The sequence below is a fragment of the Hemicordylus capensis genome, chromosome 5, assembly GCF_027244095.1.
Source record: "Hemicordylus capensis ecotype Gifberg chromosome 5, rHemCap1.1.pri, whole genome shotgun sequence".
NCBI classification, from domain to species: domain Eukaryota; kingdom Metazoa; phylum Chordata; class Lepidosauria; order Squamata; family Cordylidae; genus Hemicordylus; species Hemicordylus capensis.
Genome location: NC_069661.1, coordinates 140,925,585 through 140,940,382, shown reverse-complemented (window position 1 = coordinate 140,940,382; position 14,798 = coordinate 140,925,585). Strand labels below are relative to the sequence as shown.

General features: G+C 42.2%; 1 protein-coding gene across 1 annotated transcript in view; it reads right to left on the bottom strand.

Moving 5' to 3' along the window:
• Window positions 1-4,835: 4,835 nt before the first annotated feature.
• Window positions 4,836-14,798, bottom strand: part of GRM3 (glutamate metabotropic receptor 3) — a 166,182-nt gene continuing 156,219 nt past the window's right edge. Inside the window, exons 4-6 of the mRNA XM_053257238.1 lie at window positions 13,190-14,256; window positions 11,001-11,175; window positions 4,836-5,341 (exon numbers count right to left, since the gene is read on the bottom strand). Of these exons, the coding sequence (XP_053113213.1) occupies window positions 5,268-5,341; window positions 11,001-11,175; window positions 13,190-14,256 (1,316 nt within the window). The 3' untranslated portion in view covers window positions 4,836-5,267. The remainder of the gene's footprint in view (window positions 5,342-11,000; window positions 11,176-13,189; window positions 14,257-14,798) is intronic.

Genomic DNA, 14,798 nt, shown 5'->3' with positions numbered 1-14,798 from the left:
GCATTAAAGAGCATTTCAGTCTGTCTGGCAGGAGATTTTGAAAGCAAATAGATTAGAAGACAAAATTCTCTGCCCAGGAGCCACAATCAAACCTTTTCACAAACACACACACACACACACACACACACACACACACACACACACGAAGTAAATTCCACCTGAAAAAAAAATTAGCTCCATCATAGTTAGCTGCTAAAATTGTGGTTTTTCCCCCCTTTAAAAACATATTTCTGTAGCTTTCACAAGCTGTTGTGAAACAAACAAAAAGAAATGTTTCCTTCTTAAACATTTATAATATGAACAGGGTAGCAAAACGATGCTCCAATCCAGCTAGGGAGAACTGTGGGTGTAAAGAAGTTTGCCCTCAATGTCATAATCATGTAGCCAAATCTGATGGTTATGCAGCACAGTGACATATTTACTATGTGATAGTAAACCACCCTGATGGGCTACAGTCATACAGCATCAGAGGTGCAGCTAGGTAATTTTGGACCCTGTACCTAATGAGTTTACAGTGTCCCTCTTGCAAAATATATTGGAGCATCCTCTCCATAGATATACATTTCACCACATACCTACAGGTCTGGGCCAGAGTGCATGGGGGAAGTGGGAAAAAAAGACTACACAACTCCCAAAGGATCTATACATCTTCTTGATCAAACCCACAGATCTGGGCCAGAGTGCATTTGTCAAACAACAACAACTATGCAAGCCCCAATGGATTCACACAGCTTCTTGACTATTCACAAACATCCCTTGCTCCATAGTTCAAACACAAACCAACTTGGACATACAGGGCATTGGTAAGGAAAATAAATTAAAACCACAACACATGCCCCTTGCTTCACAGTTCTCATGTAGACTTTTGGATCACAAACCAACTTGAGCATAATGTATTTGTTTTTGTTTTTAAAAATTGTTTATTCAGGTGTAACAGTTCCACTTTCACTAGGTGTGAAGTACTCTATCGATAGAGATGACTATCTAGCAGCTTTGCTGCAGTAGGGGGGAAATCATTAAAAACCACAGGATTAACTGATTTCCTTGAAATAAAAACCGAGTCCTGCCATCTGGGGATACATATGTGCCCAATTCAGAACTCTAAACCCAGCCATTCTGGAAATGTAATTGGTTGGGCAAAAGAGGCCTGTTGCACTGTTCCATGAAGGCAGTGGAATGATAGTCCAAGGGTGGGCAGGCATCATTTCCAGAAGTTTTTGTAATTTTCTACCATGAAACAAGCCATCTATATATTTAATCCCTGTAGACGTGCCTCAGCCTCTGTGGGGATGCGTCCCGGCAACCCAGCTGATTGGCTGGGCAGCGGAGCAGAGGGACGCATCTGACTGGCTGAGGCGCGTCTGTGGTGGAGGACAGAGGTGGCGGCGGGCCTTGCTGGGCCATGGAGGCCAAGGCGGCGGTGGGCCTGGCCCAGCCGGGGAGGCCGGTGGTGGCGGGGGCCCTGGCCTGGCCGGGGAAGCCGGCGGCGGCGGGCCCGGCCCGGCTGCGGAGGCCGGCGGCGGCCCGGCCAGAGACTGGGGTGGGGGGAGAGAGGTAGCCGGCCCCAAAAAACACGCAGATGCTCTGTGCAGGGGTCGGCTTGTTTATAGGAATTTCCTGAAGTATTTTTAAATTCAAAAAATAATTAAAAATCATTTCATTGACCAATCTGCTTAAAAATCAATACACACAGTGTCCTGCTAACCTGTCCTACATCTTTGCCAAATTTCAGAACTCTAGGCTAAGCCATTCCAGAAATATGAAAAGGGCCATCTTTTCCCTTGGGGGAAATTATGGGACCCTCTCAGGCTCATGGATCTAGACCTCCAGGACCATGCCTAACAATGCCCTGGTGCAGCACAGAAGGAAAAAAAGCTATAAAATGGCATCAAAGCAGCTCATAGTGAGGTTGAAAACAGGCATGCAAATAAGACCACTAAGGTAGAGTGATGTAGAGGAGCTTTTCACATACCTTCTTCTGGGCCCACTTATTTTTTTGTTTTGTTTTAAAATCAGATCTCATGGCAATGGTGCAACACAACTATTAAAGGTATCAACTTCCTAGCCCTGAAGATGCTTTAATAACTTGTCTTGTGGAGTGCTGCACTACTAAAGGGCTTGCTAAGCCCCTCCCCCGAGCCTTTAATGTTTGATGCCCATATTCGAGAGCCCTTGTTTGACCTTCCCAATTTCAGAACAGAATCTTAATGCTGCTATTTTGGTGGAAATGAACAAATGTGTCTGCTTAATATAGTGGACAAAAACACTCCTCGTACAATCTAGAGAACTATTTTGCATGCATGAAACACCAGTGGGTGCATGGTGACCCCATGCAATGCAACCCCAATGCAGCTCAATAGAGAAGACAGTACAATGTGTCTTTGCACACAGAACTGCCTCCTCCATTGGCCTCCGTGGACCAGCTAACTCCATATACTGTATATGTTGGAGTCAATGAATGGGCACATTCACACATAAAGCAGAACCACGTGTCCAGTGGACCTGCAGGTCCATCCTATCCTCCCCTTCCGTCATCAGCAATTACAGCCAGAGGTGCGGATCCCCCCAGCAAGCATTTGAGGAGCTCTTCCCTGCCAAACCTAGTAACCCATATCTTTGATCCCCAAAGCATGTTCCCCCCCCCCCACAAAAGTGTCTTTCCTCTCCCTCAAAACACATTTAAATAAGGAGTTGCTCCTCAAGCTTTCCTTCAGTCTGCACCCCTAATCGTAATCCCTCTTGCTTTCCCTCTCTTTTGCTAAAGAACACATTTTGCCAACTTGGAATTCTTTTGCTCTCTTAACAGCCTCACTGGACAAACTGGAAAAGGATCTTCCCATACCCTACCAAGTTGTATGAGGGGTGTTTTGGAAAGTGAAGTCAATTTTCCCCTTGCACTGTTTTACTATTCTTTTTGGAAGTACTTCCATGTTCATTATGGCAGCAGTCCAACTATCATTGGTTATTTTAACCAGCAAACCGTGTACATAATCATCCATTTTCTTGTACATTTATGTAGAAGCCATTTCGCCTTTGCAAAGATTAAGATATTTTAGCAGTGTCTTGCTAACATACTGAAACTGGGTGAAGTTATTATCTCTGCTATTTTGTCGAAGGGCGGGGGGGAATGTATATGAATGTTATCCTGGATGGCAACTCCTTTTCAAATATGATTTTGAATACATACTGACTCAGTTCTGCAGGAGCTACGATACAAGCGAAGGGTTCACTAACCTCCTTCCATATATGAACAGCAGGTAAGGGTTGCAAGAACCTGTTTCTTGTACCCCTGTTCTTTTTATGCAGTTGTCTGCTCAATCCCCTGCAAATGGGAGTGAGTAACTAATAAGGGGAGGTCTCTGCCAAAGTCTCTTGATGTTTACACTATGTGCGGGTGGCCTTCATCTCATTCACACTTTATGTGAGAACCAGACAGAGTGGTACATAATAGGTGTTGTGGGAATTAAGCACTATATTAAGGACCAGATGGAAAGCTTCCGGGGGCAGATTGATGCTGCCCTCAGGCTCCCAATTGTCTGTCTCTAGCACAGTGTAATCAGCAGTCATATTTAGCTAGTTCCAGCAAATCAGATCCAGAACTTCTATAAAGTATAATCTATAAAGCATAACTCTATCAAATGACAAATAAAAACCTACTGTCTTGATGTGTGATTTCTCTTGAGTGGTTGGTGAAACTGTGAGCATGAAAGGCAAATTTTGGGATCTCTGGCTTTTTGTTATATATCAACTTTTCATGCCTCGAGAGTTTAAGAAAACTCACTTAAAAGTGTCTCCCAAAGTTTAGTCTGAGACACTCCCAAATGTTCTGAATCTCAGTTGTGCAGCTGGCATCTCTGTTGTATCACGTGTAGCCATATTGGTTATTATATTGCTGCTGCTGTTTTGGTTTATTTTGGGAAGGGTTGTCAAAACTCTCTATTTCTACCTAATAAATGTCTATCAGACATTAAACATACCCCCTGTAGTTGTGTAATTCTTTTCATCAGCCCGCATCAGTCAACAACATAATGGAGGACCAATTCACATCCCCATCTACATTTCAGTGCATGGCAGCTCTCAACCTTTGAGAAACTTGTTGTGTACTTCATGCATGTTTTTACACATTATTCTGTAAAAATACTTTGTACAATGATGCTGCTGTATAGATAATGAATAATGGTAACAATATTTATTTTATGATTTATAGCCTGTCCAGTGCCATGGGCTTGGGAGCAGGAATCAGGGTGCTAGTTACTTAACTAAATTTTACATTATATTTTCTTTTCAGCCAGGATTTACTATAATATATATAGTAAAAAGAGAATAACTAAATAATTGACATTTGTTATACCAAAAAAATCACCAGAGGTGAGCCACCTCGCTCTGTTTTATTGTAGGGCCAGCCTTGATGACATGTAGATGATGATGATGATTACATTTATATCCCGCTCTTCCTCCAAGGAGCCCAGCGCGGTGTACTACATACTTGAGTTTCTCTTTCACAACAACCCTGTGAAGTAAGTTAGGCTGAGAGAGAAGTGACTGGCCCAGAGTCACCCAGCTAGTTTCATGGCTGAATGGGGATTTGAACTCGGGTCTCCCCGGTCCTAGTCCAGCACTCTAACCACTACACCACGCTGGCTCCCTATGAGACCTAAGAAAGCCACAAAAAACTTTATGGCACAATATGGACCATTCAGATAAAACAGAGAACAACTTTACGTAAGTCAGTTTCAGTGACAACACACAGTGCCATTGCAACCACTGAGGAGATAGCCTACCATCTTAAAAGAAGATCTCTGAAGCAGGGGGAAAAACAGGCAAGAATGCTGGAAAACCTTTCAGATTTTATTACCGACATCTTTACATTAATTAATACTGTAGTGAAAATCATCCATTGCACAGAATGATACCATAATATACAACATAGAAATGCAGTCTAAGTAAATTACAACAAGGAATTACAAAAAAAGTCCATTAGAAAGAAAGCCACCTAACATGGCAACTGATAAACCCCTCACTGCTTAGTCAACATGGTGGAACTGGAAGTCATGGTTATTTACACATTCCTTAGAACTGTTAATCACAGAGGGCTCTAAAGTTGTTCTAAAAGAACATCACTATATACTGTACAGGCCTCAAAAATAATTTATTACACTGTTTCTAGAAAAAAAACTGCTATGTTTTAAATTTTACTTTTTTTCAGAGAGCACAAGAAATGTGCAATACTTCCTAACAGTCTAGGAATGTGAGAACCAACTGAATGATCACAGAGATGAGGTGGTGGAATCCACAACTTCCCTTCCATTGCAGACAGTTGGAACATACACATTAGCTGAGGCTGAAAGAGAAAAACAAAGCATATTAGCTACAAAGAGATATTTTTACACAAATGCTTTTTTCCTACACCATGAAATTATGAAGAATACAACTGAATGTCTTCAAATCAAACTATCAATATAGAATCCCAGAGAGTTGGGAAAAGCCTTGTAGGTCATCTCTCCCTATTCCATGCACAAAATCCAGACCTAGATCATCCCCCAACAGAAAGTTGTCCAGCCTTTGCTTGAATGCCTCCAGTGAGGAAGAGCCTACCAGGTAATTGGAGACAACTTCAAGGTAATTGCAGGGGCGTAATGATAGGGGGGCAGGGGGGGCACGTGCCCCAGGCGCCACTTGGGAGGGGGCGCCAAAAAGTGCCCCTGCCAGTCCCCTGCTTTTGGCAAAAAAATATTTTTGTGTGACTTTTTTTTTTGGTCATTACGGAGATCTCCGGTGGGCGGGAGCTCCCATTGGCTGCCGGAGAACACATGACCACCATGCTGGTAGTCTCAGTTCCTCCCTCCCTGCTTGCTGCACGCAGGAGGAGTGGAGCGGAGTAGCTTGGAGAGCTGCTGCTGCTGGGGACGTTCCTTGACTCTGCCTGCCTGCCGTTTGCCCACCACACTGCCCTCTGGCTGCATTTTATTCTTCTGTTCTGCATTAACAAAGTAAGTTTCATTGCTCAAATCTCTCTCTCTCCCCTGTGTGTGTTGTGTATGAGAGAATGCCCCTACTCCCTTGCATAACGTCCTCCTTTTAGCTCTTCTGTGCTTTGCATAGCAGGCTTCACCCCCCCCCCCCAAACCGAGGGTAGCTGCCTGCAAGTGGAGCCAGTGGCGCTCTCCTGGCTTGCATTGTGTGAGTTTCTGGCTTGCAATGTGTTTCTGGCTTGCAATGTGTGAGTCCTGGTGGGATTGCAAAAGGAAACTCACGCAATGCAAGCCAGGAGAGCGACTTGTGGCTCCACTTGCATTGCCCGAGTTTCCTTTTGCAATCCCACCTCTGCAAAAGGAAACTCATACAATGCAAGTGGAGCCACAAGTCACTCTCCTGGCTTGCATGCATGAGTTTCCTATTGCAGAGGTGGGATTGCAAAAGGAAACTAGTAGTACTAGTACACAAGATCTTTGCAGCTCTGCTAGTAATTACAACTTCTGGATCATCCCTTAGCATGGGGGGTGGGGTGGCAATTTAATTTGGAACTCATTAATATAATTTTTGAATAATGTTCAGTCTGTCTGGATTAATACTAGGTTTATTCTTTATAGCAGATTTTTATTAGCAACATACAGTCTACAACATTTTCAGCCTTGTTCATTTGGTGCATATTGTAGATGTTCTGACTCCAAAACATAAGTACAGCATCTATATTTTTGAAGGGGGGGAAATCCCATTTAATACAGTGTGAACAAATTGGTCCAAAAAGTAGCAATGGGAAGTTTTTCTTTCTGCCCCTGTAGCTTTAATAAGATAGAGTGCACAAATATCACTTGATTAACAGCTGAGATATTAATTTTCCTTTTTGGTTGCTTGACTCACAGCGAGAATCATGTCAAGGCAGTGGAGAACCAATTAAATTGATTTTAATCTTTGTTAGGGAAGATAACATGCCTTTTTCTCTCCTTGTCTAAATAATTAAAGTTTCAGTAGGTATTATTTCTGGCTTTAAAGAAATTGGTATCTTAATGTAATGGAATTCTTCTAATTACATACTTAATAGTTTTTTAAAAGTTAATCACGGTTTTTCATTCAATGTGTATTTTGTTTTACATATTAAACTTATATTTTCCTTTGAGAGAGTTTTAAAAATAAGAGGAAATTGGGAAGGCTTTTTTAAAACAAAGAAAAATCTCACCCCTACTTATTCATGATCTTTTTGATTTGCCTGTGTAATTTCAAGCAAGTCAGATGTAATTGCAAATAACATGCAGAAGATCCCAGGTTCAATCCCTACCTCCAGGTAGGGCTGGGAGAAACTCCTGCCTGAAACCTTGGAGAGCTGCTGCCAGTCAGTGTGGGCAATAGTGAGCTAGGTGGACCAATATCTGACTCTGTAGACAGCTTCCTACGTAATCAAACCATAACTTGCCCTTACATTCAATCCAATTGGATGCATTCACATTCACAGCTTACATCCAATAAACTGCTGAGTAAGCCCTCCAAACTAGGATCACACAGTGTGGTTTGCAATTCTGGTATATGAAGGGCCCAAACCTCCGTTTTGCTGTTCAGGTGCATAGGCAAACGGTGATTTAATTAAACCAGGAGGTTATTTATTAAGACTGTGTATGAGAGGGAAGCAGAAAGAGGAGGAGATCATGGCTCAAATAATGGTGGCTGAATGTGGCCATTGAGTTTCCCAGGAATACAACCAACGTAAGGTGTGCTACAAATAGACATTATTATAGAATTAATAAACATAGACTATCTATGATAGACTAGAATATATGTCTATTATAATTTAAGTCTCTATTATAATATAAGCATAAATCTTGAATAGACTAGAATATCTATGATGGAAAAGACTAGAATACCTGTCTTGTCTTTTCCATTTTGGGACACAAAACCTATTACTATGTTTAAAAGCATTTATTTTCTGGCCATGAGGACTGCAAACTTAGGCTGTTAGTATGCAAGACATTTCTTTAAAATATATATTTCTAAAGAGCCTTGTAGCCTCATGTTTCCTTTTTCCTGTCCCAGTATACTTGCACGGATGTAGCCCACAACCCACATTTGACTATGACTGTGACACATTTCCATATTTCTGGGGGCAGCCGGGGGGAAGGAGAGGGGGGGGCGCAATTTCAGTGCTTGCCCCGGGCGCTGTTTTCCCTAGTTACGCCTCTGGGTAATTGCTTCCATTGTTAAACTGCTCTTACCCATAAGAAGTTTCTCCTAATCTTCAGTTGAAACATGATCCCATAGCCCCCTACTCTCCTGTAACTTAAGGCTTAGTAGAGAACAGGTCTTTGCCCTCTTCTATGTGATAGCCATTCATGTATTTGAAGAGTGCTATCATGGTCCCCTCAGTCTTCTTTTTCAGGCAAAAAACCTCAGTTACTTCAACATTTCCTCATAGGCTTCATTTTCCAGACCTGATCATTAATAAAACTATAGCTTCCAAGGCAAGAAAAGAAATGTTTACTTTATTCCCCCTTAGAAAGACCAGAACTGTACAGTGTTCAGCTATAGGAAGGATATAAACAAACTGGAACAGGTTCAGGTTAGGCTATCTTTGTTCTCTTTCTCTGAACCCATTGAGGTTTGTCTATGTCCTTCTTAAAGTAGTCCAGTCTATCTAGTAGGAGTGTGTACAAGACCGGAAAGCCCAATTTGGTTTGAGTAGAACTGGACTCGAACTGAACCAGATCCGGTCCTGTGACAGGTCCAGGTCCTGTGTCTGGTCCTAGAGCCTGGCTTGGTCCGGCTCAGCCTGGGGGGCGGGGGGGGGCGATTTTTTTTTAAAAATTGGCAGACTTACTGACATTGCCATGGCTGTGGAGGGGGGTCTTCTGAGGTTCTCCCTCCTCCGCCAGCCTCCCCTGGTCATTTTTGACCCCTTTTGGGCTGTTTTTGACCTGTTACGGGCCTCTCTGTGATGGTGTTGACCATTTTGGAGGCTGCTGCACATACTCACTGGCCATCTTCATGGCTGGGTTATGATCCCAGCCAGACAGATAGCCAGGGTGCATGCATGGCGGCCTCCAAAATGGCCACTGCCAACACAGAAAGTCACATAATGGTCCAGAAAAGTGCTGAAAATGACCAGGGGGAGGCCAGTGAGGGGAGGGGGACCTCAGGAGCTTACTCCATGGCTGCGGCAGCACCCTGCAAAGCCCTGCAATGGCGGCAAGCCTGTCATTTAAAAAGAAAAACCTTGAACTCGTCCCAGCCCAGCCCAGCAGGTTCGTCTCGACTTCATGCCAGCTTTACTAACTAGTGTGATTAGTAGTGGAACTATTTTATTTTTCATGACTCGGCAACTGTGGTTCTACTAATGCAGTCTAAAATCCCATTAGCTTTCACCACACTGAGGACTCATGTTGTGATGACTGCAATCTCAGGGTTTTGAGATGCCTATACATTTGATATTTTTGTTTAAATGGAGACGTTTGCGTTTCTCTCTGTTGAATTTCATTTGTTTCAGCCAAGTTTTCCATTCTATCCAGGTCATTCTGAATTGTATTCCTGTCTTCGAAGTTGTCAGCTGCCCGTCCCAGTTTTGTATAATCTATGAATGTGCTATGAATTCCTTCCACCCCTTCCTCTAAGTCACTGATAAAACTGTTGAAGAGTACTGGGCTCAGAACCCTGTGGCACCCCATTCAAAACCTCAGTCCAGCTTGATTAGTGGTTACTGATGAGCACTCTCTGAGTACAGTTTTAAAACTAGTTAAGAATCCACTGATGAGGATATCACATAGTCTGCATTAGACCAGTAAGCTAACCAAAATATCATGCAGAACTTTGTCAAACGCTTTGCTGATATCAAGATAACTTATGTTCACAGCATTTCCACAATCTACTAAGCTAGTAACCCAACAAAAAGAGAGAGAAAATTAGTATGACAAGGTTTTTTCTCCACAAATCTACTAATTAACTTGTAAGCATCAAGACTGCATTTCTTAGTTGTTTTGTGTTTTAGTTGTATCTATGTATGTCCTGAACTTTGATGTAAATTAAAGATGCTGGTGCTTGTTTTTTATTGTTTGCTATCAGTATAGTGTAATAAAAAAAATTCTATTAGCCAGGCCCACAAATTTTTTCCATTGGTACCACCTCAGGGGATATATGCTCATAGTGATTTGTGGCATCATCTACTCCCATGGAGAAGGCAAATAGGTGATAGCATTGTTGCGCTTACAGCTTTCTCTGTGTTATCATCTATCCACAAATGATTAGTGTAAAATTGCACAGAGGAAAGAGTTAGGGTAATAATGAACCCGATTGTGACTCTGACACTGATAAAAATTGTATAATTGTTTTTGTGTTTTTAAAGAAGAACTTTATTTACAATCAATGAGCAGATACTTTGTGTTTTAAAAATGTTTTTAAAAAATCTTCAAAACACCATTGCAAATTTGGCCACTGCAGGCCTGATGGACAGGACAATAAAAGCATGATAAACTGAAAGCTGAAATTATTGCAATGCTATCACTTATTTTCTATCTCTAGGGGTGTAGATCTTATTTATTTATTTATTCGATTTCTGTACCACCCTTCCAAAAATGGCTCAGGGATGTTTACACAGAGAAATAACAAATAAATAAGGATCCCTGTCCCCAAAGGGCTCACAATCCAAAAAGAAACATAAGCTAGACACCAGCAGCAATCACTGGAAGTACTGTGCTGGGGGTGGGTAGGGCCAGTTACTCTCCCACTGCTAAATAAAGAGAATCACCACATTAAAAGGCGCCTCTTTGCCAAGTTAGCAGGAGTAATTAGGAGGTCAAAAATCACAATGAGCATTCATCCGCACATATGGTACTGACCATCTCAGCTGGCTCATGTACTAAATTGATTTAAGAACTGTTCTATAAATTGTAAGCTGTTTTGAGTATTTGGCCTTTTAAAATGGAAAAGTGGTGGATAAATTATAAATGCAGTAACAAATACCACTATAGCTTCAAGAGGGAAAACAGCAGCCCTACTCCCCAGTTATGTTCTTTAATTACCTTGGGAATAGGTGGTTCCTGTCCCACTGACGCTGAACCTATTGAGATGCAGCCTGTGAGTGACCACGTTCTTCTGTGGCTGGAAGAGGACAATATGCACTTTGGGGGCAAACAAACATCCCAAGACAACGAAGCCACTCAAACTCACGGAGATGCACATAGTTGTGGTCTGAACCTGCATTGTAATTTTTTCCATTAGAGAGAGAGAGAGCATTAGCCTTTATTTCAGATATTTCACTTTCCACCACAAAATAAGAGCTCCAATAAGGGCAGAAACTCTATCTTTTATGGAAGAGAAAGGTACAAGGAGAGAGGAAGAGATTCTCACAATCACCAGGGCTGGGCTGGGAGGGCATGGGCAGGGGGAAAGGCTGCTCTTAACCTACATTTCCTCCAGACAAGTAAACCATCCATTGTTGGCGTCCCTCCCATACACCCACATGGGCAGCCTTACTCCGTGCAGTTCCATGAGGGCAGAGGGATCTAGGGCCAGTAAGTTTCCTGGAGGCAAGAGCCTTCCCACACTATTTCTCCAACATCTACTGATAGTCAGAGGCATACTGTCTTTGCACATGAATAGGACCACCCAAATATTGTACCTAAAAGGGTTTACTTCCAGTTAACGAACCACAGATATGCATACCCTCCAACATTTATTGATTTGATTTGATTTGATTTGATTTATATACTGCCTGACTCCAAGGCTCTAGGAAGTTCACAATGAAGATTTACTTTTCATTTCAAAGGAAAAAGGGACATTCTTGTGTACATGTAATATAACAACACTGTTGTCCCACCAACTATTTCTATCTCAGAACATAAGAACAGCCTTGCTGAATCAGGCCCATTTGTTTCAGCATCCTGTTTCCCATAGTGGCCCACCTCATGCCTCTGGGAAGCCCACAGGCAAGAGGTGAGGGCATGCCCACTCTCATGCTATTGTTCCCTTGCATCTGGTATTTAGAGGCACCTTGCTTCTGAGCCTGGAGGGGGCCTATAGCCATTGGATTAGTAGCCATTGATAGACTTGTCTTCCATGAATTTGTCTAAGCCCCCTTTAAAGCCATCCAAGCTGTAGGCCACCACCACATCTAATGCCAGAAAATTCCATCAATTAAATACGAGCTGTGTGAAAAAGTACTTCCTTTTGTTGAACCAAACGTTTTCTGGGAATCAATTTCATGGGATGACCTCTGGTTCTGGTGTTGAGAGGGAGAAAAATGTTTCTCTCTCCACACCATGCATAATTTTATAGACCTCTATCATGCTTCCCTCCAGTCACCTTTTACTAAACTAATAAGCTTCAGATGTTGTAGTCTTGCTTCATAAGAAAGGTGCTCTAGGCCCCTAATCATCTTGGTTGCCCTCTTCTGCAACTTTTCCAGCTCTATAATGTCCTTTTTGAGATACAGTGACCAGAATTATACACAGTAGTCCAAGTGTGGTTGCACCATAGATGTGTCTGGACATTATAATATTATAATACCCTTTATAGTCCCTATATAATAATAACGGCATTATAATACTAGCAGCTTTATTTTCAATCCCTTTCCTAAGACCCTGGGCATAGAATTTACCTTTTCCACAGCTGCAAACACGGGTTGACACTTTTAACACCTGTTATGCAGGTGTTAAACATAGAAAACCTATCAGGAAGAAAAGGTGGTATGCGACCATTAAACTCCCCGGTCCATGAGCTGATTCACAAATGCATCCTCATTTGACTTCAGTATCAAGTGGTGGCTTGCATGTGCAAATAAATCATAACTTGAAAACAGTGGCCACAATCCAATCAGAGCCTATATGTGTGTGTATGTACATATAAACCACTTTGGGAACTTTTGTTGAAAAGCAGTATATAAATATTTGTCGTATTCATAAGCAAGTTTAAGGCACTGAAAACCAAAAGGCTAAGAGCACATAACTCTGTGATATTTTGTGGCCAATATGTTTCAACTGATGCAGTTCAAAGATTCATCTGAAATCTGAAATGTATCATCTGCTCTGCATTAACTCCTATGTATAGCTGGTGTTTATCCTGTTAGTAAAACCCTTAGCAGTGTGAAATAAGAGTCAGCCCATGTGAAATAAGTCTCAGGGAACAAGTCACAATGACAAACAAGCCTGCACCTAAAAACAGTAGGATTCTGTAAGAACAATTTATGGGGAATAAGCGTAGAAAGACTTACCCTGTAGTCACTCGACGTCACATAAAAAATTGGAAGAAAGGCCAGCCAAATAATGCAGGTTGTGTACATTGTAAAACCAATAAATTTGGCTTCATTGAAGTTTTCCGGGCACTTCCTTGTTTTGAAGGCATATACAGTGCATAGGACTACCAGGATCACATCATATGTTAAAGAGATTAACATACTGGAATCCTTTACATTGCACTTCAGTATGACAGTCTGCCTTTTCTCAGGGAGAGTGTACCGCCGGGTGCCTGGGGCCTCCAAAACCAGCCACACGGACACCACCACAATCTGCACCATGATGAGGCTCAGGCAAATGAGGACCTGAGAGCGAGGACTGATGAATTTAGGCCTCTGAGCCCCGTTCTTCACTCCATTGAATATTCTGGCAATGCAGTTTGTTTTTGTGAGCAGGGCAGCATAGCAAATGGCAAAAGAAGTGCCCAGTCCCAAGCGGCGCACGGTGCAAATGACTGGCGAAGGCTTAGAAATGAAAAAGAACGTCATACTGTAGGAAAGGAAGACTCCAAAGAGAAGGATGTAGCACAACTCACGACTTGAAGCTTTGACCAAGGGAGTGTTGTTATGCTTGACAAAGACCCCCCCAACCAGGAAAGTACAAATGAAGCCCAGGCATGCAATGGTCACTGGGCCGATTGCCCAGGCATCTTCCCATTTGATGTAATCTTCTGGTAGGTCATAACAGCTGGCGAGATCAGCAGTGGGCCAGCGCCCAGGTGCACAGTCTGAACAAGTGAATTCGTCAGCCAGATACTCAAAGGGCTCACAGGGAATGCAAATCCAACAGCAGACATCTCCTGGCTGCATGTTCTTCATCTCATTGGGTGCACAGGGATCGCTGCACTGGGCAGTGGGAATAAGACCTCTGGACCAATGAATGGAGTCTACATCGAGGGTCAGGGTTTCTGCCCATTGGCCAATCTTTAAGTATGAGAATCTACCTCCACTGTGCTGGAAGTTGAAGACATTGTATCGTCCTATCCCATCTCCATAGGTATCAAATTTAACAATGTTGTCTGCAGATTTGGAAGAACTGAATGGAGCTGCCAGAAATAATAAAGAAAATAAGATGGTTATTCTACACATTTTTTTCCTTTTAAATTGAAATAAACTCTCCAGTCCACTCTGCTGTTCACAGAGTTCATTCTTGAAAATGCAACTTCAGCAAACTTAAAATCAGTCAATCATCATCAGGTGTAAACAGTTATCATTTTTTTAAAAAGTCTTCTTACAAGCAAATCCTAGGACACCACACATGCTCCCATGGAGTGTTTCATAAGAACTCAGGATTTTTTCCCCGTCCCCCAAACTACCCTGTAACCAGTCAACATTTAACCAGAAACATTAATTTTAGACCTGAACTCAACTAATCGATCCTGCATAAATGTCAGGTTTTTGCAGCACTGATCTAGGATTGAGGAAAATGTCTACATTCTCATGATATGCTCCACGGGGATGTGCACAGGGATGTGCCAAACTGAGATCTAATCAATCAATTAATCAATCAATCAATCAATATACCACCTGACTCCAAAGGCTCTAGGCGGTTCACAAAAATAAACACAATTAAAGCAGAATAAAACCA